The sequence below is a fragment of the Mustela nivalis genome, assembly GCF_964662115.1.
Source record: "Mustela nivalis genome assembly, chromosome: 6".
Classification (NCBI taxonomy): Eukaryota; Metazoa; Chordata; class Mammalia; order Carnivora; family Mustelidae; genus Mustela; species Mustela nivalis.
Genome location: NC_139025.1, coordinates 40,034,622 through 40,061,986, shown reverse-complemented (window position 1 = coordinate 40,061,986; position 27,365 = coordinate 40,034,622). Strand labels below are relative to the sequence as shown.

The 27,365-nt window shown below is 35.3% G+C and overlaps 1 protein-coding gene across 2 annotated transcripts in view; it reads left to right on the top strand.

Annotated features, from left to right (window-relative positions):
• The window catches only part of PCNX4 (pecanex 4), a 43,408-nt gene extending 16,702 nt beyond the window's left edge, over positions 1–26,706 (top strand). The window contains exons 3-11 of one of the 2 annotated variants that reach the window (XM_082734962.1): positions 1,919–2,098; positions 2,190–2,704; positions 2,912–3,012; positions 3,139–3,261; positions 7,574–7,934; positions 10,718–10,821; positions 15,826–16,862; positions 17,476–17,662; positions 25,977–26,706. In XM_082734962.1, the coding sequence (XP_082591088.1) occupies positions 1,919–2,098; positions 2,190–2,704; positions 2,912–3,012; positions 3,139–3,261; positions 7,574–7,934; positions 10,718–10,821; positions 15,826–16,862; positions 17,476–17,662; positions 25,977–26,228 (2,860 nt within the window). In that variant the 3' untranslated portion in view covers positions 26,229–26,706. Of the gene's footprint in view, positions 1–1,918; positions 2,099–2,189; positions 2,705–2,911; positions 3,013–3,138; positions 3,262–7,555; positions 7,935–10,717; positions 10,822–15,825; positions 16,863–17,475; positions 17,663–25,976 lie in introns of both variants that reach the window. The other variant, XM_082734961.1, reaches the window with a different exon arrangement.
• Positions 26,707–27,365: the final 659 nt, after the last annotated feature.

Sequence of the window (27,365 nt, the reverse complement as noted above, 5' to 3'; positions counted from 1 at the left end):
TTAAATAAGTTTTTCTGTGTTTTTTATTAAGGACAAGTGTTAAACCCATAGTTCTTAGTTCATAGACTCTCAGGAATTGTTTCATTGAATGATGCGTATTTATGTTATCTTAGTCACTATAATCATCTTTTTCTGGGCATGTGGATCTTAGTGAGTATATAGAATTTGAAACATTTTTATGGTTGTTAGATTCAAACAAAGTTTTTTTCTTGAGGGCTTAGATATTTTGCTCTAGAAAATTCATGTTACATATCAGAAATATAATTTAAACATATTTTCCATATAAAAGACTAAATCACAATAATCATATTATATAGTAAGAGTTATACAGGAAAGTGATCATAATGTTTGGTTGCCTAAATTACATATGCTTGTATTTGTGTATGATACTCTTGTATATAAATAGATTTTCTATGTCATTGCTTAAGAACAAAAAGATTTGGGGAGGTTAAATCAAATTTGGGTAAAATATTTCCTGAATATATATTATTTTTACACAAAACATACTATCCTTGATGTATTAGAGAAATGTTAACAGTCTTTAAGAAGAAAAATAACTACAGATCTGCATGTTTTCCTTGACCTTCCTGCAGTTTATTGTGTGTGGTTTGATTTTCCTTTTTGGTACTTGAGTATTTTCTTCCCAGAATGAAATGTATTTTAAAAGTACATTACAGAAAGTATTTTCCTCTAATTTAGCATCACATTGTTAACCTTGTATTCATTAATTCTCTGCTTATAAAAATTTGAAGGACATACATTATGAGACAGAGTGCATTAGCTGACATAGTCCTGATACCTGTGTGAACAAAACACATTATGTCATTATTATAGCCATAGTTGCTATACATTTGCTTCTGGGCTATTAACATACACTTAAGTGGGTGATTATTACAGAAGGTGTCTTCTCCTTGACTTTGGTTCCTAGCAGCTCAGGTATTCAAGTATAATTATGCTATAAGTTTTGAGATTTAGTTTTCTTTTTTGCAAGTTATCTTTAGAACATTGTAAGTATTAGGACATTATTGGTTTCTAGGCAAAGTGTTTGGTCAGCTTTATTCCAAAAATACTAGTAATATATTGATAGTGCTTATTCTTCTATGCTTTAAGTTTTTATTAAATTATATAAACCATATAATAACATATTTGGGTAACTGGTAAATGCTATGCCAGGAACCAATTTTTCCACTTTATAGAGCCATCTCTAACTTATGAGATTGTATTTTACAAGTTTGTATTCTCAAATCCATACCACTATTTGTATATAATGAAAACAATATTATAAATGCTAGTTAAGTTCCCAGGCTAACCCACAGAGATACATTCATGAACTAATGTTGCTGACTTCTGATATTAATTATACTGACCTTAAACTTCTGATATTAATTATACTGACCTTAAATTAAGTTATGGGGATGAGGATGGAGTAGGACAACAAGAAGCGTACTCTTTGCTACTACTAATGGTTAAGAACATCAATAAGGTTTGGCCTTTCCAGAGTTATAATTTTAAATTAGAAAACTTTAAACTCTGAAGAATCATTGGTAGAATTTCAGGCAATGTAGTTTAGATAATTAAGGATGAAATATTTTTATTCTGGTCTCAGTTCAGTTTTACAAATCCCTAAATTCAATTTTATTCAGTAAATTGGTTTTAATTACTTCTTCCTTCTTTCCGCATTTGAATCCACATATTTTCTAAGTGCTAATCTCATACATAATTGAGTAGGCATAGTTGCTGATAAGGGGGAAGGACTATGGTCACAATTTATAAATGCTACTCTTTTGCATTTTGGGACTAGGATCTTTTTGTAAATGTTCCTTTGTCTCAGGGACTGGGTTGCATATGTTGTTTTTCCTGGGAAGATTTTCTTCTGTATATTATTTGGTATGATTTAAATGTTTCCTTTTTCTTACAGGTTTTTGGTAAATATACCAGCTCTAGAACAAGTGAATCAGATTTTACACATCTTATTTATATTTTTACCCTTTCTGTGGGCACTAGGGACTCTGCCCCCACCTGACTCACTTTTCTTATGGGCGATGGAGCAGGTTTTAGAGTTTGGCCTTGGAGGCTCATCTATGTCAACACACCTCCGGTAATTATTTTAAATATTAAAGTTCTATGTAATTTATTCTTAAAGTGCAATCTTTCTTTTCGAGCAAATCTTTTTTTTTTTTTCTCTGCAGGTTGTTAATAATGTTCATCATTTCTGCTGGAACAGCTGTAACATCGTATTTCATTCCCAGCACTGTTGGTGTGGTTCTTTTCATGACTGCACTTGGGTTCTTACTGAGTCTTAACCTAAGTGACATGTGTCTTGTCTTCAAACACAGTGTGACTAGACACAGAGTTGGAACCAAATCTAAGGCTTTACCCAGTGGTTCAGAAAAACAGTTTACTTGGAAGGAGTGCCTTTTCTACATCATCATATTAGTCTTGGCTCTCATAGAAACTAGTCTGCTGCATCATTTTGCTGGTTTCTCACAGATTTCCAAAAATAGTCCTCAGGCTGTTGTTGGCTATGTTTTGATGATATTGCTTATAATACTGTGGATACTTAGAGAAATTCAAAGTGTTTGTATCTTTGGAATTTTCCGAAACCCTTTCTATCCAAAGGATGTGCAAACTGTGACTTTATTCTTAGAAAAGCGAACAAGGCTTGTGAAGATTGGTGTTGTCAGACGGATTTTGCTAAATCTAGGTAGGAAGATAAAAGCTACTAACTTTGTGTTATATCTAGGAGGTATACAAAAATATGGAATGCCCATGTTTTTGCAATATACTACATACAGGCGTTTATTCGTTTATATTTTAGTTTATTAGTTTTTTCAGTTAACTGCTAAAATATGCTCATAAAAATCACTAACCAACATAATTAAATTTGTTTCTTTTTTTTTGTTTGCCCTAGTATCACCCTTTGCTATGATAGCATTTCTTTCATTGGACAGTTCCTTACAAGGGCTCCACTCTGTGTCTGTCTCCATTGGATTCACGAGAGCTTTTAGAATGGTAATCCTTATAAGCGCTTAATAGTATTTTTGTACTGCTAAGTTTAATTGCAGTTTTGTTTATTCTGACAGTTTACCTAAATTTATCAAATTCTACTTGATAAAGTGGATAATTTGTGTACCACAGGTATGGCAGCATACAGAAAATGCTTTATTGGAGACAGTCATTGTATCAGTAGTACACTTGTTCATCTCCAGTACGGATGTGTGGTGGAACAGAAGTGTGGATACAGGAATCAGACTCTTACTAGTAAGCATATGTTTTATTAGCTTTATTGAGATATAGTTCACATACCATAAAATCATCTACTTATACATTTCAGCAGTAGGCATCACTGTAGTCTAATTTTAAACCATTTTCAACATCCTAAGAAGATACCTCATGCACATTAATGTCCTTCCTTATTTCCACCCTCCATCCTTCCTACCCCCCACTTCAGCCCCAGAAACCATTTATACACATTTGGTTTCTCTGGTTGATTTATTTATCAGATGATGGATTTTTAGGTTGTTTTTACTTTTTGACTATTATGAATAATGCTGCTATGAACATTTGTGTACATGTTTTTGGACATATGTTTTCATTTCTCTTAAGTATCTAGGACTGGAATTTCAATTCATAGTAGGTCTATGTTTAACACTTCAAGATACTGCCAAACATTTTCCCAAGGTGATAGTACCATTTTACACTCCCACCAACAATATCATGAGGATTTCTCTACATCCATACCAATACCAATACTTTTTCATTCTGGGGGGTGCAAACTGCTATCTCATTGTAATTTTGATTTGCATTCCTTAAATTCTAATTATGCATTTTTTCATAAATTTATTGGCCATTTGTGTATGTTTTTTGGAGAAATGTCTATTCTGATCCTTTGTCCACGTTATGTGGCTTGCCCTTTTGTTGTTGAGTTTAAGAGTTCTTTATATATTCTGGATACAAGTTCCTTGACATATATGGTAAACAAAAATTTTCTCCCATTCTGTAGGAAGTCGTTCTCCTTGATAATATCCTTTGAAGCAAAAAAAGTTTTTAATTTTGCTGAAGTTCAATTTATTTCTTTGTTCTTTTGTCACTTGAATTGTTGGGATCATTCTAATAAACACTGCTCATTCCCAAATCATACAGATTTTTTTTTTTTAAAGATTTTATTTATTTATCAGAGAGAGAGGGGGAGAGAGCGGGCACAGGCAGAGAGAATGGCAGGCAGAGGCAGAGGGAGAAGCAGGCTCCCTGCTGAGCAAGGAGCCCGATGTGGGACTCGATCCCAGGACGCTGGGATCATGACCTGAGCCGAAGGCAGCTGCTTAACCAACTGAGCCACCCAGGCGTCCCCCAAATCATACAGATTTACTGCATTTTCTTCTAAGAGTTTTACAGTTAAAACTATAACTCCTACAGTTGGGTCTATGACCTACTTTGAGCTTATTTTTACACATGATATGAGGTAGGATTCCAAATTCATTCTTTTGTGTACGGATATACAATTGTTCCAGCACCATCTATTGAAAGAACTATCTTTCCCTCAATGACTTTTCTTGGCACCCTGGTCAAAAATCAAATGACAAATGTAAGAGTTTATTTCTGGACCCACAGTTCTTTTCCATTTATCTGTATGTCTGTCTTTATGCCAGTACTATCCCATCTGTATTACAATACTTTATAGTAGGTTTTGAAATCAGGAAGTGTGAGTCTTCCCACTTTGTTCTTCTTTTTCAAGATTGTTTTGTCTCTTCCAGTGCCCCTGCATTATGATGTAAATATTAGTTTCAGCTTTTAAGTTTTAGCAAGAAGGCATCTGAAACTTTGGTAGAGATTACCTTGAATGTGGAGATCAATTTGGGGAGTATTGACATCTTAAAAAATATTAATTCTTCCCATCCATCAATATGACGTGTATTTATATTTTTTTAAGATCTTTATTTCAACAATGTTTTGTAGTTTTCAGTGTCCTAAGTCTTAACACTTTTACTAAAATTTTCCTAAGTATATTATTCTTTTTGATGATATAAATAGAGTTGTTTTCTTAATTCATTTTTTGGCTTGTTTACTGCTAGAGTAGAGAATACAATTAATTTTTTAAAAATATTGATCTTGTGTCCTAAAACCTCATTTCTATGAGTTCTGGTAGATTTTTAGTGGGTTTTTTAATACATTCTGTATATAACATCACATCATCTGCAAATTAGAAATAGTAGAGATATTTTTACTTCTTTCTTTTCAATCTAGATGTCTTTCCTCTGTTTTTCTTACCTACTTGCCCTGGCCAGAGCCTCCTGTAAAATGTCAAAGAGAAGAGTGGACATCTTATGAGGAAAGCAGTCAGTCTTTCTCCATTAAGTTGATGTCAGTTTTTTACCGTTAGATATGACATCAGTTATTGTAGATGTTCCTTTTTTATTTTTTTTAAAGAAACTTTTTATTAAGGGTTTTTATTGTCAGAGAGAGAGAGAGAGAGATCAATCAAGCACATAAGCAGGGGGACCAGCAGGCAGAGGGAGAAACAGTCATGATCCCAGGGTCCTCAGACCAAGTCCCACATTGGGCTCCTCACTCAGCAGGACTTGGTCCCATGACCCTGAGATCATGACTTGAGCCAAAGGCAGAAGCTAAGCTGACTGAACCACCCAGGCAACCCTAGTATAGATGTTCTTTGTCAGGTTGAGGAAGTTCCCTTCTATTTCTGGTTAGTCTTTTTATCATTAAGGGTATTGGATTTTGCCTGATGTATTTTCTGTGTCTATTGAAATGGTCATGTGCTTTTGTCCTTTAATTTGTTAACATGGAATAATATGTTGATTTCTGGTTGTTAAACCAACCTTACATTCTAGGAATAAATCCCATTTGGTTATGGTGTATAATCCTGCTTATATGTCGCAGGATTCGGTTGACTAGTATTTTTGTGTGGTTGATATTTATATGTATCTGTTGCTTTCTTTTATTGTCATGTCTTTGGTTTAGATATCAAAATAGTACTGACTCATAGAATGATTTGGGAATTCCATACTAATTATTCTTAAATGTTTGATCATATTTAAATATTTTGTGGTATGTAGTATTTTGTAATATGGAAGGCATCTGAGCCTCAGCTTTTCTCTGTGAGTAGCTTTTAAATTACAAATTCAATTTCCTTAATTTTTATATGTCTATTCAGTTTTTATATTTCTTCTTGAGTTGCTATATGTTTTTCTAGGAACTTGTTTGTTTCATTTAAGTGATCAAATTTTTCAGCATACAATTCATAGTATTCTCTTACTGTCCTAATTTTTTTCTGTAAGATTTCTATAAGGTAAAGTTATCTCTTTCATTCCTGATTTTAGTAATTAAGTCTTCTCTGTTTTATTCTTGGTCAGTGTAGCTAAAGGTTTGTCCATTTTATTGATCTCAAAAAAAACAGCTTTTAGTTTCATTGATTTTCTCGATTGTTTTTATATTCTCTATTTTTTTCATTTCTGCCCTAATATTTATTATTTCCTTTCTTCTGCTTACTTGAGGTTCAGTTTGTGCTTTGTTTTCTAGTTTCCTAAAGTGAAAGATTATCTTACTGGTTTAAGATCTTCTATATAGGGCACCTGGGTGGCTCAGTTGGTTAAGCGACTGCCTTAGCTCAGGTCATGATCCCGGAGTCCTGGGTCTGAGTCCCACATCAGGCTCCCAGCTCCATGGGGAGTCTGCTTCTCCCTCTGACCTCTCCTCTCATGCTTTCTCACTCTGTCTCTCTCTCAAATTAAAAAAAAAAAAAAAATTTATAAAAAAAAAATCTTCTATATAGGCATTTAAAGCTAGCTATAATTTGCCCTCTTGAGTGCTGTTTTAGCTGAATCACAAGTTTTGGTATGTTGTGTTTTTGTTTCATTCATTTCAAAATGTTTTCTCATTTTGTGTGTGTGATGTCTTCTTTGACCCCTTGGTTACTTAGCAATATATCTTTTAATTTTTTTTTTTTTTGGTAGGATTTTATTTTTAAGTAATCTCTACACCTAACTTGCAACCCCAAGAACAAGAGTTACATACTCAACCAACTGAGCCAGCCAGGCACCCCAGCACTGTGTCTTTTAATTTCAAGGTTCCTTTATTATTTTTTTTATTTCTATTGTTGATCAAATTCTGTTTTGGTTAAAGAACATACTTTGCATGATTTGTATGAACATACTTGTATGATTTCAGCCTACTAAGGTTTGTCTTATGACTTATGTTTCTCTGTACAATACTCTCTAAAATAAGGATGAATTAAGGATAGTTACTTAACTATTTACCACTTCTGGTTCTCATGACCTAACAAGCGTGTATTACAAAAAGTTAGTCAACTTTAAGCTATCCTAGCACTCTGTTTGTCCTCTTTGTTATTACTTTTTTCCTAAGGGAGCCCAAACTTTTTTAAAAATGTAGACTCATTTATTACTTGTGGGGTTGGAGAATATTACAGCAAAGAATCTCATATAAGGATTATTTCTGCAAAAATGTTGTAGCAATAATAAAATTATACAGTTTTCCTTACGTGATCTTGAAAATTCATGAAGTCTTTGAGAATAAAAGAAAGATTTTTACATTTCTACAGGTTGGCATCATGCGTGATCGTCTGATTCAGTTCATCTCTAAGCTGCAATTTGCTGTGACTGTACTTTTAGCATCGTGGACTGAGAAAAAACGTCGAAAGTCAACCACCACTTTATGTATTCTCAACATTGTCTTCTCTCCATTTGTGTTGGTCTTCATCATTTTCTCTACACTACTCTCCTCTCCCTTACTCCCCCTCTTCACCCTTCCTTTGTTCTTGGTGGGCTTTCCCCGACCTGTTCAGATTTGGCCAGGAGCAGTGGGCACCGCGGCTTGCGTGTGCGCAGACACAGTGTACTACGACCAGATGGTCCCAGGTCTGACCACTGCACTGCAGGCTGCAATGGCAGCTGGAAGTTTAGGTAAGTAAATGCTTTTGCTTAAAAAATCCTCACTGATATATTTAAAATACCAAAAAAAAAAAGGACATACAAAAGAAGTCTTTGATTCAACCATTATATAGATTCTAATACTGGCAGAAGGACTAACTATGAAATAGAAGTATATCTCTTGCCCCTTATTTTGAGCTAAATAAAGTCATAAAAATAGTAAAGGGAAATTTCATTAAGGTGACTTGACATTTTTTAAAAAAATATTTTCTTGGATAAAATCAAGCTATAGTCCCACTACTTAACCATGAAAACACCTTATCTCCCCAAATTTCCATGAATTTATAGTGAGTTCACATCAAGTAGATGCAATGGCTTAGATCCATAAATAGTAAAAACTAGCTTTACATAATACAAGATTGAAGGGCTTAAGGAAGTTTGTTAGGATCTTGTTAGTTACTGTATGGCAATGTAAACAGTCTGACAAGGTTACAGGGCAAGATAACAAAAGCAGTGGCCAATGATCAGTAGCCTCCCAAAGTGAAGTACTATGGAAGTGTCAGCAAGAAAAAAATTTTATATGAGGATGAACTAATTTTATGAGTTAATGCTTTCATTGTACACTTAACTACAAATTCAACTAGATTGTGCTTCTCAAGGTTCTCAAGGTTGGTTTTAGGTAAGGCCCAAGCTGATGACAGTAGTGTGCTATCTCCTATCATATGCCTTAGCCTTTGAACCTTGTTTTAGAAATATCCAGTGACATCTTGGCAAACTGATTCCAAGCAGAATAATAATTTCAAATTAGAATTTTAATGAAATACTTACTTGGATTGAACTTTTCTAATTATTTGTTACCTAAATTTGGGAGATAATTTAGGAAAAACTTTATAGTACAAATTTTTTTTTTTTTAAAGATTTTATTTATTTGACAGAGAGAGATCACAAGTAGGCAGAGAGGCAGGCAGAGAGAGAGAGAGGAGGAAGCAGGCTCCCCGCTGAGCAGAGAGCCCGATGCGGGACTCGATCCCAGGACCCTGAGATCATGACCTGAGCCGAAGGCAGCGGCTTAACCCACTGAGCCACCCAGGCGCCCCGATATAGTACAAATTTTTTAATGAATAATCATTTTTTTCTCTCAAAGAAAATATTCTACACTTTTAATCTTTTCATCCAGTTTTAATTAAGGTTTATCATATAATATTATGCCACTTATAAAAATACCTGTGAGGTTTGACTCACATCTAAAGTAATAAATACCTAAGGTAGAAATTATACTTTATTATGGAATCAGTTACACTCAGCCAAGAAGTGTGTCATAAAGTTTCTCTTGGCGGGGGGAAAACAATGAGATAACATTTCACATGCATCTGGTTGACAGAAATGTAAAAGTCTGACATTACCAAGTATTGGCTAGGGTATGAAGAATAAGAACTTTCACACCCTTGCTAGAAGGGAATATAAATTTGTATAACCACCTTGAAGAGTAAACTAATAGTCTATAGTAAAGGTGTACATATCCCATGACCTAGGGATCCACTTTTAGATTCCATAATTCTAATTAGATTCTGATTCTAGAGAAACTTTTGTACATGTGTTTTGGGGTTTCCCCAAGCCCATATCCAGGTTTGATGATTCACTGAGAGGATTTGCAGAGCTCAATATATATTTGTACTCATGGCTAAGATTTATTATAGCAAAAGAATGCAGAACAAAATCAATGAAGAGAATAGTTACATGGGGTAAATCATGGTGCAAGCTTCCAGATGTCCTCTCCCGATGGAATCATTCAGAACATGTTTAATTCCCCAGTCACACATTGTCACAACCTGTGTGATACGGTGACTACCAGGGAAGCTTATTTGAGACTCAGTGCCTAGGGCTTTTATTTGGGGTGTGGTCATGTAGGCCACCCTCTGCCTAGCATGTACCAAGATTCCAGACTCCTAGAAAGAAAGCAGGTGTTCCCGATAAACTGTATTGTTTGTACAAACTGTTTAGACACAATGACACTCTTATCAAGGAGGATGGTGAGAATTCTCCAGAAATGCAAGTCCCCATTGCCAGCCATCAAACAGCTTTGCAAGCAGGACTTTCAAAGGGTAACAGTTAGTTCTGCTATGTTAACTCTTTACTGTATAGCATATAACATAAGCAGACTAGCACAAAGGTAATCCCTGCAGTATTATTTATGATAGAGAAAAATTGGAAATATATGGAATGTGTTTATAAATGGGAAATGAATGTTCAAATTTAGCCGTATTCATACAGTGAATTCTCAACTGTAGGTGCAAATGACTTGAACTATTTGCAGTCAACATGGGCAGATCTCAGAGACATAATGTTAAGAGAAAACTAATTTTTTAAAGTTTTTATACAGTGTGGTAGTAGCATTTTATGTAAATTTTTAACACCACAAAACATTTTTATATGTATGTTTATAAAAAAATGTCCAAAATGCTTTAAATAAATAATGTGAAGTTGGCTTTTATATACTTTTACATTTAATACTTTCCTACTTTTCCTACTGTAGTTAGGATTTTATATAGAAGATTCTAATTTGTTTCTCTGGAAAATATATCCTTGAATTTTTATGTATTAGCTATAGATTTTCTCTTTTAACTGTTCCTGTTCCTATCAAAAGCTTAATTTAATGCCCCCGATACGCAATGAATAATTGTTTCTATTAACTTAAAGAGAGAATAAAAGGAGCTATGAATCAGTTCCAAGTATCTTACCAGTTTTGAAGGTTCACATGGCAAAATAAAACAAGCTTGAATACTACTTACTTTTTTTTTATTTCTAATTTATTTTAGGTCTCCTCTTACCTGGATCTCATTACTTGGGCCGTTTTCAAGATCGTTTAATATGGATAATGATTCTAGAATGTGGTTATACTTACTGCTGTATTAACATTAAGGTCAGTGTACATTTGAAACCTCTCTAGTGTTTTTATAGCACATGTGTAAAATTTTACCTGTTATAGACATAGTATACACTTAATAGCTCAACTTAAGAGTATCAGTTAATTACCTGTGAAAACGCCTAAGGGATTTTTAAAGCATATTTCAATATGAACACATTCTAGGTAGACTAGTGTTGATTGTATAATAGAATGTAGTAACAAAATATATTTGCCCTCTTTTTGTCCAGGCCTTTTCTTTATTTCCTTATCTAGTTGAGTATCTCGAAAGTGTGACTCCATAATGTTTTTTTACTCCTATATCACATAAGCATTCTCAACTTAATAAAAAAACCTCTTCTGATCCTTACTACCATGCTACATGCCTTTCTTCTCTTTTTAAAGCAAAATGCCGTAAAAGAATTACCTAAATCAAATCTCAAATTTCATTTCTCCCATTCTCTCTTCAACTTACTCTAGGTTTTTTACCCTGTTATCTATTACTGTACCAAAACTGCTCTTGTCAAGGTCTCTACTGGCTAACAGATTGCTAAATCTAATGTCAGTTCTCTGACCTGGTCTTATTGGACCTGTCTGCAGCATTTGACACAGTATCTTCTTTTTTTAGCTTGTTTCATGGGTCAGTCCTTGTCAGTCTCCTTTGATGGTTCCTTCTCTTTTCATTAACCTCTTTTTAGTTTCTTTAAGATTTTATTTATTTGAGAGAGAGAGAAAGAGCACACAGAAGCAGGGGGATTGGGGCAGAGGAGAGGGAGAAGCAGACCGCCACTGAGCAGGGAGTCAGAATTGGAATCTGAGCTCAGTCCCAGGACCCTGGGATCATGACCTGAGCCCAAGGCAGATGCGTAACCGACTGAGCCACCCAGGTGCCCCTCTTTCCTAGACTCTTAATTAACATCAGACTGGAACTGTTGAATCACTTTATTGTACATTTGAAACTAACAGAATATTGTATGTTAACCTTACTGGAATTAAAGCTTAAAAAATAAAGTACACAAAATGAAAAAACAAACAAACAAAAACAGCAGACTGTCCAGAGCCTAGCAGTCCTTGGTAACAACTCCATCCTTCTGGTAGCTCAGCCCCAAAACATTTGGGCTTTAGTCCAGTGGTATTTCACTCCTGTTTACCTCCATACCCCACATGCAATCCAACAAGAAATCCTGTTGGCTGTCTTTAAGCCATATCCTATATGCCACCACCTTTCTCTATCCTACAATTAGCTATCTTTATCTCTTTCTTAGGTCATTGCAATAGTCTCCCAATTGGGCCCCCTGCTTCTTTCTACCTGCCTCCCAATAGTCTGTTCTCAGCTAGAGTAATCTTTAATATCTAACTCATTTCATGGTACTTCTCTACTCAAAACCCTATAGTGGATCTCTTTTTTTTTTTTTTTTTTCATTCAGAGTAAAAGTCAAGGCCCTAAGTGTTCAGGCTCTCTATTTCCTCTTAGCCTCACCTACTACTTGAATCCTCTCACTCTACTCCAGCCTACTGGCTATTCTCTCTACCTGGAATGCTCTTTTTCATATAACCACACAGCTAGCTGCCTTACCACCTTCAAGTCTTTGCTCAAATATCACCTCAGGGAAATCTCTGGCTATCCTGTTTAAAGTGTATTCCCACTCCCATCCTGGCACTCCCAGTTCTCCTTGGCTTACTTTACTTTTTCTCTATTTTTCTAGCACTTATACCTTCTAACAAACTATATAATTTACTTTTTTTCATTGTTGATTGTCTGTATCCCTTTACTCTCTAATGTAATTGTCACAAGGACAAGGATCTCTGTTTGAAGGAATATAGCCTAAGCCCCTGGAACATTGTCTGGCACTTAATAGCCCCTTGATAAATATTTGCTGAACGAATAGTGGTAAATGAATGAATTTTTTGTCTTAGCACAGATGGAATAAAATTGCTGGTAATTAAAAAGCTTCTTCTTTAGCCCAGTGGTTCTCAAAATTCAGTTCCCCAGATTAGTAATATTGACATATCCTAGAACTTCTTAGAAAGGGACAATCTTGGGCACCACCTCAGAACTACTGAATCAGAAACTAGAGGAGGGCCCAGCAACCCATGTTTTAACTGCCATCCAGTGATTCTGACTCACCTGAAGTTTGAGAACCTAGTCTAACCTGTGTAAGTAAGAGAAGGCAAATCTCATGCAATATTGAGGGCATTATAAAAAAAAATGTTTAAAAAATATTGAGGGCAGGGGCGCCTGGGTGGCTCAGTGGGTTAAGCCGCTGCCTTCGGCTCAGGTCATGATCTCAGAGTCCTGGGATCGAGTCCCACATCGGGCTCTCTGCTCAGCGGGGAGCTTGCTTCTCCCCCCCTCTCTGCCAACCTGTGATCTCTGTCTGTCAAATAAATAAATAAAATCTTTAAAAAAAAATATTGAGGGCATTTTCATTGCTTCATTTAGGCTCTGTTTTTTAAAATGGTATGTTTTATAATGCCTAATAATGTGGCTCCTTCATTGCTCTTCTGTGCTCTATTATATATGTAAAGATACATTTTTTTAATGGCAGTCTTTTTTTCTTTTCAGTTTTTTGGACACACGTGGCTTAGCAATACCACCTTACCAACATTTATATGCTATATGCTTTAAAGTTTACAAAGCACTTTTAAAAAAATTATTTATTTTTAGAGATTGTGAGGGGTGAGGGGCAGAGGGAGAGGTAGAGAGGGAATGTTAAGCAGATCCAGGCTCAGTGTGGAGCTGGATATGGGGCTTGGTCTCACAACCCTGAGATCATGACGTGTGCCAAAATCAAGAGTCCAACATTTAACTGACCAAGCCACCCAGGCACCCCAACAAAGCACTTTTATTACTTAAATCTTTACAATCCTATGTGCTAGGATTAGTTTTCTTTGAAAGAGAAAGGAATCTTGGTAAATGATCTACTCAAGATTCTGTGCAAATACCTGGTAAAGCCATGATTTAAAAATGGCTTCTGATGTTCATATCCTATGTTCTTTCTCTGGACCCTAATACAACCTGACAGCATTGTCTTTTATTAAATGCACTGGTAACTTTGTAAAAATGTATAAATAAGTAAACAATGATAGCAATAGTAATAGTAAACAGTGGCCTGCTGCATCCTCTTCAAATGATTCCTTATAGAGAAGTAATAAAAATGTGTTTAAAATTCACAAAAAAACACATTTAGGGGTGCCTGGGTGATGCAGTCAGTTGAGCATCAGACTCTTGGTTTCAGCCAAGAGTCATGATCAGTCAGGTCATGATCTCAGGACTGAGCCCCACATTGGGCTCCACACTGGGCGCAGGGTCTGCTTGGGACTCTCTTCCTCTTCTACTCCTCCCTTCCTCAAATAAATGGATAAATCTTTAAAAAATAAATAAGTAAAAAAATAAATTAAAAACACATTAATAGTATTCATTTCATCAACATATATTTTCTGCATACCAGTACTGTGTCAAGTACTGATTTAGGCACGGCAGACATACTAGTAACCAAAAGAGAACTGCTTTTTGGAGTTTACATTATAGTTGGAGGAGACAGACAGTAGCCAAATACATAAATCTGTATGATGATGATAATGTTATTATAATTAAAAAACTGGAACAGGTGTGCCTGGGTGGCTCAGTAGGTTAAGCCTCTGCCTTCAGTTCAGGTCATGGTCTCAGGGTCCTGGGATCAGGCTCCGCATCTGGCTCTCTGCTCAGCAGGGATCCTGCTTCCTCCTCTCTCTCTGCCTGCCACTCTGCCTACTTGTGACCTCTCTCTCTCTCTCTCTCTGTCACATAAATAAATAAAATCTTAAAAATATATATAATTAAATAAACAAATAAATAAATAACTGGAACAGAAAAATGATTGAATAAATTCCAGAATATCCACAGTAGAATAATGCTGCCATTTAAAGTAGGATAGAAAACTACTGTGTATGCTAAATAATTCCAGTTTTGCCTTTTGCCCTCCAAAAAATTATATATATATATATATATATATTTTTTTTTTTTTAGATTTTATTTATTTATTCGACAGAGAGAAATCACAAGCAGATGGAGAGGCAGGCAGAGAGAGAGGAAGGGAAGCAGGCTCCCTGCTAAGCAGAGAGCCTGATGCGGGACTCGATCCCAGAACCCTGAGATCATGACCTGAGCCGAAGGCAGCAGCTTAACCCACTGAGCCACCCAGGCGTCCCCAAAAATTTTATATTTAAAAAAGTTTTTTGGGGCACCTGGGTAGATCAGCCAGGTAAACATCTGCCTTGGGCTGGTCATGATCCCCTGCTCAACAAGGAGCCTGCTTCTCCCTCTTCCTCTGGCACATCCCCTGGTTGTGCTCTCTCAATCTCTCTCTCTCTCTCTCTCTCTCTATCAAATAAATAAAATCTTAAAAAAAAGAAAAGTATTTTGTAAGTATGATTCAACCCTCACTATAGGTATAGTCTTTCAAAATTATGGTCATAGTCAATTAAATTGTTTTGCCAATTTCTAGTGGCATTTCTGTCATTTCCTTTAAAGTAGTACCATAACTTTTTTTTTTTTTAAAGATTTTATTTATTTATTTGACAGGCAGAGATTACAAGTAGGCTGAGAGGCAGGTAGAGAGAGAGAAGGAGGAAGCAGGCTCCCTGCCGAGCAGAGAGCCCAATGCGGGGCTAGGCTGAGAGGCAGGTAGAGAGAGAGAAGGAGAAAGCAGGCTCCCTGCCGAGCAGAGAGCCCAATGCGGGGCTCAATCCCAGGACCCTGGGATCATGACCTGAGCCGAAGGCAGAGGCTTTAACCCACTGAGCCACCCAGGCACCCCATAAAGTAGTACCATAACTTTTAACCTCTATATGCAGCATCAAATGTGTTGAAGTGCCAATAAGTTGGAGTAAATGTGTAGCTCTTGAGTTAAGGAATTTTGTGTGTGTGTGTTTTCCATATTTTAATTATGAGAATCCAATCCATGGGAATATATAAAAGTAGTTGCTTTTCTCTATGTAATAAGTGATCATAAATTCAAGTACTTTCTCTTTCTTCTTTAGGGGTTAGAATTGCAAGAGACATCCTGTCATACTGCTGAAGCTCAAAGAGTTGATGAAGTTTTTCAAAGTGCCTTTGAACAAGAATATTCAAGAGTATGTTCTATTAATGAACACTTTGGAAATGTCTTGACACCCTATTCTGTTTTGCCAGTAAAACTCTATTCTGATGCCAGGAATGTTCTATCTGGCATAATCGATTCTCATGATAATTTAAAAGAATTTAAAGGTGATCTTATTAAAGTACTTGTGTGGATACTTCTTCAGTACTGTTCCAGAAGGCCTCATGTGCAGGAGGTTGTTCACAAAACTGAAAATAAAGGGCAAGCATCTCTAATAATCCTGCCTGCTTTGAATACTTCACCACAAACCCAATCCCCAGAAGACTCAGATAGTTTAAATTCAGAAATTTTGGATGATTGGTCTGATGATAATGTTTTTGGTGATGAGCCAACTATCAGAAAAGGAAAAGAAGAAAAAGATCAATTAAAAGTTGTACCAGGTGTAAATTTTCCAATTCCAGGATCAGTAGAGTCTCAGGGTATTGGTGAGCATTCTGGAGGCACAGTTCCTGAAAACAGTCTTTACAAGTCAGTTATATTGGGATACCCTGTTGTTGACAAAGGAAAACAAAAAGATGTGGCATATATCCCCCTTGTGGAGTTCAGTTGTTCTCATTCTCACTTGTTACGCTTACCTGAAGAGTGGACATCTAGCTGTTTGCCTAATTCCAAGATGAGGGAGATGAGCTCACTCTTTCCAGAAGAGTGGTACCAATTTGTGTTAAAGCAGCTGGAATGTTTTCATTCAGAAGAAAATACCTCAAGTGTCCTGGAAGAAATTGCAAAGGACAGAGTTTTAAAAGACTTTTATGTTCATGCAGTAATGACTTGTTATTTTAGTTTATTTGGAGTAGACAATATGGTTCCGAGTCCTGGTCATATATTGAGAGTTTACAGTGGCGTTTTGCCTTGGTCTCTTGCCTTGGATTGGCTCACAGAAAAGCCAGAACTGTTCCAACTAGCACTGAAAGCTTTCAGGTAATTCATTTTGATTATACATAAACTGTAACTGGCAGAAAAATACTGACTTTAAAAAAAAAAAAAACCTAAAAGGAGATACTTCTTCATTTCTAATTATAACAAATAATTACTTTCTGGGGTGCCTGGGTGGCTCAGTCATTAAGCGTCTGCCTTAGGCTCAGGTCATGATCGCAGGGCCCTGGGATTGAGCCCCACATCAGGCTCCCTTGCTCTGTGGGAAGCCTGCTTCTCCCTCTCTTACTCCCCCGCTTGTGTTCCCTCTATCGCTGTGTCTCTCTCTGTTAAATAAATAAATAAAATATTATAAAATAATAATAATAATCACTTTCCTAAAAATAAAAGAAATGCTTAGTATGTACAGTTATTATATCAGGATTACATTTTAATTTCCATTTCCTTTTATTTTATATGAAGAACCTGTTTTTCATTTGACTTACTGGATTTTTTTTACTTCACTCCATCATTTCTTCCTGATCTTTTTATCTGAAATATGTATGATTTTAGTGCAATGTCTTAAAAATATAGATTGAACAGAGTCTATTTCATCTATGAAGTTGATTTTATAAATTTTATTAAAACTTCTAAAATTCTTTATTTCTCCATTGTTAAGGTATACTCTGAAACTAATGATTGATAAAGCAAGTTTAGGTCCAATAGAAGACTTTAAAGAGCTGACTAACTGCCTTGAAGAATATGAAACTGACTGGTACATTGGTTTGGTATCTGATGAAAAGTGGAAGGAAGCAATTTTACAAGAAAAACCATACTTGTTTTCTCTGGGATATGACCCTAATATGGTAAGTTTAAAAATGTGTTTTTAAACATTTTCATGTATTGACCTTAAAAAAAATAAAGTATTTAAGTGATAGAGATACAACATTATGGGTATGGATATATTAATCATATCATTAAGGCCTTTGTAATCATGACTTCATAGCCAACATAGTACCATCCTAGAATGACTAATTATTTACTTTTGCAAACCCAATATGAGCTAATTTAAAATGTATAGCCAATGTGCAATAACTGCACTAAGATAGCCAACTAGACTTAATATGCTATAACATATTTGGCTAAATGGATTATATTCCTACGCCAAATCTGAGTCATGAATTATCACTTTGGATTTGACTCCTAGAAGAAAAACTAATTTGTAAGTGGCAAAGTATTCCTTTTGCTGACATCAGTGTTTTATCTGAAGCAAACTGACCTGTAAAAATTCAGAGACTCCAAATAGGAAATAACTTTTTTTAAAAAAAGAAAAACATGGTGGTTCTCATTACATTTAAAATGTCATCAGATGTGCACAGTGTGATTCAATGTTACACGCTCATTGGAGGTTCTGTATCTGGCATTGCAGCTTGAAGAGCTCTGTAGATTTCCTCCCCATCAAAAATAATGAAAGTTATTTTTAAAAAACAACCATTTAAAGACTTGGAAATGATCCTAAGGGCATTTGCAAAGGAAGAAATATTTATTCAAATTTTCAACTAAAACCCAATAAGAGTAGTGAGAGACTGCAGTATTTGGACCAAGATCCCATTCCTTCCCAACTCAGCAAGACAGAAACTCCTCAGACTGATCTAAACAAGAAGGATTCCTTCTCACTTCTGCTCCTAGTTGGAAGACTGTTTTCCTGGGAGAGTCAGGGCTTTAGCATTTATCTTACCTCCAGCTACCTTCTGTGAGGCTAGGTTCTGAGCATGTGTAGTTCAGAGGTGAGAACTCCTTTTTGGCCACCCCATCTTTTTGGATAGAGGATTTACTGTGGACTTGGTGCCCCTGAGAATAATGGGGCCCTGACCAGCCTTACCTCGTAGAAGGTGGAGGTTCCACACAAGGAGAGGCAAGTCAAGAAGACCTGAGATTACTGCTGCCTTCTGCCTCCTAAAGCAGAGGTGTCTCTCAGGGAGAAGCATGCTGTTGTCTCACCCTCAGATACAGAGCTCTGGCTAAGAGGTTTTGCCCAGTGGGAGAAGTCAATCATAAAACAAAACAAAACAAAACCAACTTCTAAATTTCTCCCAAAGGAAATTATTTCACTTGCAACGGTGTAGATACGTTGACACCTAAGATGCTCTCAAAAACAATGGAGCTGTGGTAAAAAGTAATTAAGGGGCTACTGGTAAATTTGTTAGAGACATAAACTAAACTGTAGGCTGAGTAGGTAAACAGAACCAGGGGAAGAAACAGTAGAGAAGAGCCCTCCTGGGGTCAAAAAAAATGTGCCCACGTTTAACTGGATTAGTCTATGAAACGATTTACTTCCCAGGACATTGTTGAAAACATAAAGCAACCACCTGGCGATCATTGGAGCTTAGCATCTGGGTGTGAGCAATTAACAGATGAAGTGAGCCCTGCTAAAACTACTGCTATCTCAGATTAACTGTGGACATTCACAAGGCTGCTCTCCCCAAGGAACCAAAATCAAAGGCTTCACACTTGTAGGGAGAGTGGGCATTAACTTCACTAAAGCGATCCAGCCACTTACTAAACAAATAAATAAATAACAAGCCCTGGTATGGGGGCAAGGGTCAATCCTCAGAATTGCAGTGGTGTTATATAAAATGTCCAATATTGAACAAAAATTATAAGACATAAAAAGAAACAGGAAAGTCAGACCCATATACTGGGGGGGTAAATTGCCTATGAGTGACTAGATGGCAGATTTAACAAAGATTTCAAAGTAGCCATTATAAAAATGTTCAAAGGACTGAAAGAAACCATGTTTAAAGAAAAAACAAAGTGGTATAGGAGGAAAGTACCTCAGTAATAAGGTCACATATGACAGCCCACAGCCAACATCATATTCAATGGTGAAGAGCTAAAAGCTTTTCCTCTAAGATTAGGAACAAGACAAAGATGACCACTCTTGCCACTTTTATTCAACATAGTATTGTAAGTCCTGCCCCAGTAATTAGGCAAGAAAAAGAAATAAAGTCATCCAATTTGGAAAGGAAGAATTAAAACTGTCACTATTTGCAGATGACATGATATTATATATAAAAAATCCTAAGTACTCCACCAAAAAACTTAGAAATAATAAGCAACTTTAGTAAAGATGCAGGATACAAAATAAATACACAAAAATCTGTTGTTTCTATACACCAATAACAAGCTGTCAGAAAGAGAAGTTAGGAAAACAATTTACAATTACATCTAAAAAATAAAATAACTTGGAGTAAGTTTAACCAAGGAAATGAAAGACCTTACATTGAAAACTGTAAGACATTGATTAAAGAAATTGAAGAAGACACAAATAAATGGAAATGTGGACTGGAAGAATTAGTACTATTTTTTTCTTTTTAAAGTTTTTATTTATTTATTTGACAGACAGAGATCATAAGTAGGCAGAGAGGCAGGCAGAGAGCCAGAGGAGGAAGCAGGCTCCCTGCTGAAGAATTAGTACTATTAAATGTGCGTACTACCCAAAGCAGTCTACATATTCACCGCAATTCCTATCAAAATTCCAGTGGCATTTTCACAGAAATAGAACAATCCTAAAATTTGTATGGAACCACAAAAGAACCCTAATATCCAAAGCAATCTTGATAAGACCAAAGGTGGTAGTATCATGCTTCCTGATATCAATGTATTGTTGGGCCTCTATCATACAGAAATGTAATATACTTGCCAATGATTGCAGAATAGAAGTCCATGGAAATAAAGCTGTACTTAGCAAAAGAAATGATTCCAGATGGTAACTTGAATCCATAGGAATAAAGGAGAACCAGAAATGATAAATAAAAAGCTAACGTAGCAAAAGTGATAAATATATACTTGTTCCCTTTAAATTTCTTTAAAAGACATAAAAGTATATAAAATGGTAATTATAATAATAAATTATTGGGCTTGAAATATTATAGGTGTGATATGTATAACAATACCACAAAAAGGGGCAAAAGGAGAGTAGAATTATACAGGATTATTGTTTCCTATCTCACCAGAATTAGTGTAAACTAATGCTGATTCTGGTAAGTTATTTATGGCAAGCCCTAGAACAATCACTGAGGAAAATAACTTAATTTTAAGCAAAAAAAAATCACTAAAGAAATTAAAATTCAGTATTAGAAGATATTCACTTAATGCAAAAGAAGGTAGTAAAAGAGGACTAGAGGGACAAAAAAGGAGAGATATAGAAGACAAAAGGAAAATGACAGATTTAAATCCTGCTGTATCACTAGTCACATTAAAAGATTAAACAGTTGAAAGGCAGATTGTCAGGCTGGATAAAAAAAACAAAGTAAAAGGGTGAAAAAGGCATATCAGGCAAGCAGCAACAACAGGAAAGCTGGAGTACCTATACTATTATCAGAAAATAATAGACTTTTAAACAAAAAATGTTACTAGAGATTAAGAGGGACATTTTATAGTGATAAAAGGGTTAGTCCATCAGGGAGCTAGAACAATTATGTATGCAGCTAACAATGAACCACCAGAATATATGAAGGAAAATTGACAGAAATGAAGAAAGGAGTAGACAATTTAATAATAATAATTTAAGACTTCAAAACCCTACTTTCAGTAATGGATAGAGCAAACAGGCAGATCAACAGAAAAACAGAATGCTTGAACAACACTATAAACCCATAACACCAAACAGACAACTGTAGAATATTCCATCTAAAAACAATAGAATATTCATCTGAATATTCTATTCATCTGAATATTCATCTTCTTCTGAAGTGTGCATGAAACATTCTCCAGGGTAAATCATATGCTAATACATAAAACAAGCTTAATACATTTCAAATGATTGAAATGTATCCTCTGACCAGAAGGAAATGAAATTAAAAATCAGTGAGAGAAAGAAATTGAGTAAACTAACAGATATGTAAACTAAACAGATAACAATTTATTGAGTAAACTAGCAGAGTAAACTAACAAGATATGTGGAAATTAAACAACACGTGCCTAAATCGCCAGTGGTCAAAGAAGAAATTGGAATATACATTGAGATGAGTGGCAAGAAGAGACAGTATAGCAAAACTTGAAAGGTGCAATTAAAGCAGTTTTTAGAGGAAAATTCATAGCTTTAAAGTGTCTATTTAAAAAGAAGAAAGAGGGGTGCCTGGGTGGCTCAGTGGGTTAAGCCGCTGCCTTCGGCTCAGGTCATAATCTCAAGGTCCTGGGATCGAGTCCCACGTCGGGCTCTGTGCTCAGCGGGGAGCCTGCTTCCTCCTCTCTCTCTCTCTCTGCCTGCCTCTCTGCCTACTTGTGATCTCTCTGTCAAATAAATAAATAAAATCTTTAAAAAAAAAAAAAGAAGAAAGATTTCAAATAGATAGCTTAACCTTCCATCTTATAACACTAGAAAAAGAAGAGTAAACTTAATTTAAAGCAAATAGAAGAAAGAAATTAATAAAGATAAGTGATTATGAAATAGAAAATGAAAAAAAGAGGTGTTACTACTGACCTTATAGAAATAAAAATGATTATAAAAGAATACAGTGAACACTTTTATGCCAGTGAATTATATAACTTAGATGAAATGGACAAATTCCTGCAAATACAAACTACCAAAACTGACTCAAGAAGAAATAGGTAATCTGAACAGACCTATAACAACTAAGGAGATTGAATTAGTGATCAAAATACTAACTGTAAAGAAAATCTGAAAACTATATGGCTTTGTTACATAATTCTACCAAGTATTTTTTTTAAAGATTTTATTTATTTGAGATAGACAGTGAGAGAGGGAACACAAGCAGGAGGTGTGGTAGAGGGAGAAGCTGGCTTCCCACTGATTAGGGAGCACAATGAGAGGCTTGATCCCAGGACCCTGGGATCATGACAAGAGCTGAAGGCAGATGCTTAATGACTGAGCCACCCATGTGCCCCCCCAAGTATTTTAAAGAATAATACCAGTTCTTCACAAACTCTTCAAGAAAAAAAGAGCACTTACCAGTGCATTCTCTAAAGCCTGTATTAACCCTGATATCAAAAGCATAAGGAAACATTACAAGGATAGAAAATTACAGGCTAATATCTTTTATCAATGTAGTTACCGAAATCTGTAACAAAATAATAGCAAACTGAATCCAGCAACATATAAAAGAATTATAAAACCATAACCAAGTGGTATTTATCCCAGAAATCTAATGTTGCCTTAACACTGAAAAATCAGTTAATGTAATATACCATATCAATTGAATAAAAAAAATAAAACTGTATAATCATCTCAGTAGACACAAGAAAAGGATTTGACAAATCCAAAGACTAGGAATAGTAAGGAGTTTTCCTCAATTTGATAAAGGCATCTGTGAAAAATCCATAGTTAACATCATACTTATTGGTGAAAAGCTGATAGTTCACTTATGATCAGTAGTAAAGGATTTTATTCAACACTTTTATTAAACATTATATATTAGAGATTCTAGCCAAGGTAATTAAGCAAGAAAAAAAAAAGATACTCAGACCGGAAAGGGAGAAGTGAAATCATCTCTATTCACAAATAATTTACATATAGAAATTCTAAGGAATTCTCTAAAAAACTTAAAACTATTAAGTGCAGCATGGTTATAGGATACAAGATAAACATACAAAAATCTATTATGTTTCCATACACTAGTAATCTAAAATCTAAAACACAATCTAAAAATGAAGTTAAAACAATTCTACTTAATACTTCAGAAGAAATTTAGCAAGAAAAGCATGAAACATATTCTCCAAAAGCTATGAAATATTGTTGAAAGAAATGATTTAAGATTTAATAACATGAAAAAACATCCTATGTTCCTGGCTCAAAATGATAGGATGACATTACTCCCCAGTTGATTCACAGAGTTGGTACAATACCCATCAGAATCTCAGCTGGCTTTTTTGTGACATTGGCAAACTGTTTCTTAAATTCATATGGAATTTCAAAGGACCTTGAATATATAGAACAATCTGAAAATTGTCAGACTAACACAAATTTCAGAACTTAGTACAGACCAGCAATTAAGACAGTATGGCAATGGCATAAAGATAGACATAAAAATCAATGAAATTGATTCAAAACTAGAAATAAATGCATGTGGCTTTGATAAACTGATTTTAATAAGGTTGCCAAGACCATTCTTCAGCAAATGGTATTGAGACAGATAGCCACATTCAAAAGAATGTCATCGGACCCCATATTAGTTTTCAGAGCTGCTACAACAAATTACTGTGAACTGGATGGCTTGAAACAACAGAAGTTTATTCTTCCAGAGTTCTGGAGGTCAGTAGCCTGAAATCACGATGCCAGCAGGGCCATACTCTGTCCAGAGGCTTTAGGGAATAATCTTGCTCTTCCAGCTGCTGGTGACTCCTGGTATTCCTTGGCTTGTGACAGCATAACTCCAATCTCTGTTTCTGTCTTCACATGGACACCTTTCCTATATCCACCCCCATGTCAGTTTTTGTATCCCTTTCTAAGGACATAACCACTGTATTTAGGATCACCTAAATTCAGGATGATCTCATCTTAAGATTCTTAATTACACCTGCAAAAACATATTCTAAACAAGATTTACAGGTACCACGGATTAGGATTGGAGATATATCTTCTCTGAGGGATACCATTCAACCAACTGCAGGCCATTACTTCATAGTATATATAAAAATGAACTCAAAATAAATCAAAGTTCTAAATATAAGAGCTAACACCATAAAAATCATAGAAGAGAACATAGGAGTAAATCTTTATGATCTTAAATATGGTGGTAGATTCTGAGATATAATACCAAAAGCATGAAAACAAAACAAAACAAGAGTAGATAAATAGGACTTCATCAAAAGTGAAAACTTCTGTGCTTCAAAAGATACAATCAAGAAAGTGGAAAGACAACTCACAGAATGGGAAAAATATTTGCATATAAATGATAAGGGACTTGTTACTGGAATATTTTTAAAATCCTTACAATGCAATAATAAAAAGGTGTTTTTATTTAAAATATGAGCTAATTTTAAAACAAACAAAGTATCTCTATAGATATTTCTTCAAAGGAGACATACAAATGGGGCAATAAAAGAGCCCATAAAAAGACGTTCAATATCATTTGTCATGAGAGAAATGCAAACCAAATCCACAGTGAGGTATCACTTCATACAAGTTCATACTACAATGGCTGAAATCAAAAAGGCAAATAATAAGTATTGGTGGATGTGAAGAATTAGAACTCTAACACAGTGCTGGCAGAAATGTAAAATGGTACAACCATTTAGAAAACATTTTGGCGGTTTCTTAAATGATTAAACTTAGAGTTACCATATGACTCAGTAATTCCACTTCTAGATATAGACCCAAGAAAAATGAAAGCATAGATCCACATAGAAACTCTTATATGGATGTTTATTACAGTATTAATCATAACTGACAAAAGGTGGAAACAACCAAACTGTCCATCAACTGATGAATCAGTAAGCAGACAGATGTGGTTTTTCCATGCAATGGAATGTTAGTCTACCATAAAAAGGAATAAAGTACTGATATATGAATGAATGGGCCTTGAAAATATGCTGAAGAAGCCAGTCACCATCATTATGATTCCATTCATATGATAATTTCATAAAAGGCAAAATTATAGAAAGTACGTAAGTGGTTGCTTATAACTGGGAGAATGATGGGATAAGCGAGTAATAGCTAAAGAGCACAAGTTTCCTTTTGAGATCATGAAGATGTCCTAATTTGGAGATGCTTGTATACATTTGAATATACTAAAAAAAAAAAAACTATTGAATTAAACACTTTACATGAGTAAATTGTATGGAATGTGAATTATATCTCAAAAATTTTTAAAAAGAACTTATTGTGTGATTGTCCACTGACTACTATCTATGACTTATGCATTGTTGAGGCCAGATGGGGTGAAGGAATAGAGAAGGAAAGGAAACAGAAGTAGCTGAGATTTTGCTGTTTGGGTTATTGAATGAATGGCTGTCACATCAAGCTTATTCAGAGAGCTACCAAATAAAAGTGAATCTTGATTCTGAAGACAAGGAACTCTTGTGTATATTTTAATATACCACTTTTTGTTTAAGTTTGCCTAACTACAATGGAATTTTTCTCTAAATTTACAAATAAAATGTAAAGGCCTGAAGGTAACTTTGTCTTCTCCTTTCCCACCCACCTTTTATACTCTGAAGGGTGTTTACACTGGGAGAGTACTTACCCTGCAAGAATTGCTGATCCAAGTTGGGAAGTTAAATGCTGAAGCTGTTAAAGGTCAGTGGGCCAATCTGTCATGGGAATTGCTTTATGCCACAAACGATGATGAGGAACGATATAGTATACAAGCTCATCCACTACTTTTAAGAAACCTTACAGTACAAGCAGCTGATCCTCCCCTGGGATATCCAATTTATTCTTCAAAACCTCTTCACATACATTTGTATTAGAGCCCATTTTGACTTGTAAGTGTATCGTCAAAAATGAGATGTCTTTATTTTTTCATTCTAGAAAAGTAACAATGTGATCTCTCATAACTTCACTGGACTTCTCTCTCTCCTCCTCCAAGTCAGATACCTGAGAAAAGCTAAGCTCTGTAAAGTTGATTCTCTCAGCTATCTTAATGTTTAAAAAACTTTGTCTAACACAAAAGTTAGAAATAGTTGGCCAATATTTGCGCCCTATGGATTGTGGTAGGCTTTAGCAAATATAAAACATTTGTATGAAATTAAGTAATGAATTTATTAATGCTTTCTTAAATATGTGATAGGTGGCTTGCTTTATAGAAGTCAACAACTATGTAATTTTAACATTCCTAGAAGATATACACACATATCAGTGTTTTTATGTGATGATAATGGATCCTGTTGAAGGTTGCATAATGTGTATTTATTTATTTGAAATATTAAATTTTATAGTATTTTCAAACTTTGCTGTTTTTTTTTAATTTTTAATTTTTTATAAACATATAATATATTTTTATCCCCAGGGGTACAGGTCTGTGAATCGCCAGGTTTACACACTTCACAGCACTCACCAAAGCACATACCCTCCCCAATGTCCATAATCCCACCCCCCTTCTCACAAACCCCCTCCCCCCAGCAACCCTCAGTTTGTTTTGTGAGATTAAGAGTCACTTATGGTTTGTCTCCCTCCCAATCCCATCTTGTTTCATTGATTCTTCTCCTACCCACTTAAGCCCCCATGTTGCATACCACTTCCTCATATCAGAGAGATCATATGATAGTTGTCTTTCTCCGCTTGACTTATTTCGCTAAGCATGATACGCTCTAGTTCCATCCACATTGTCGCAAATGGCAAGATTTCATTTCTTTTGATGGCTGCATAGTATTCCATTGTGTATATATACCACATCTTCTTGATCCATTCATCTGTTGATGGACATCTAGGTTCTTTCCATAGTTTGGCTATTGTGGACATTGCTGCTATAAACATTCGGGTACATGTGCCCCTTTGGATCACTACGTTTGTGTCTTTAGGGTAAATACCCAGTAGTGCAATTGCTGGGTCATAGGGCTATTCTATTTTCAACATTTTGAGGAACCTCCATGCTGTTTTCCAGAGTG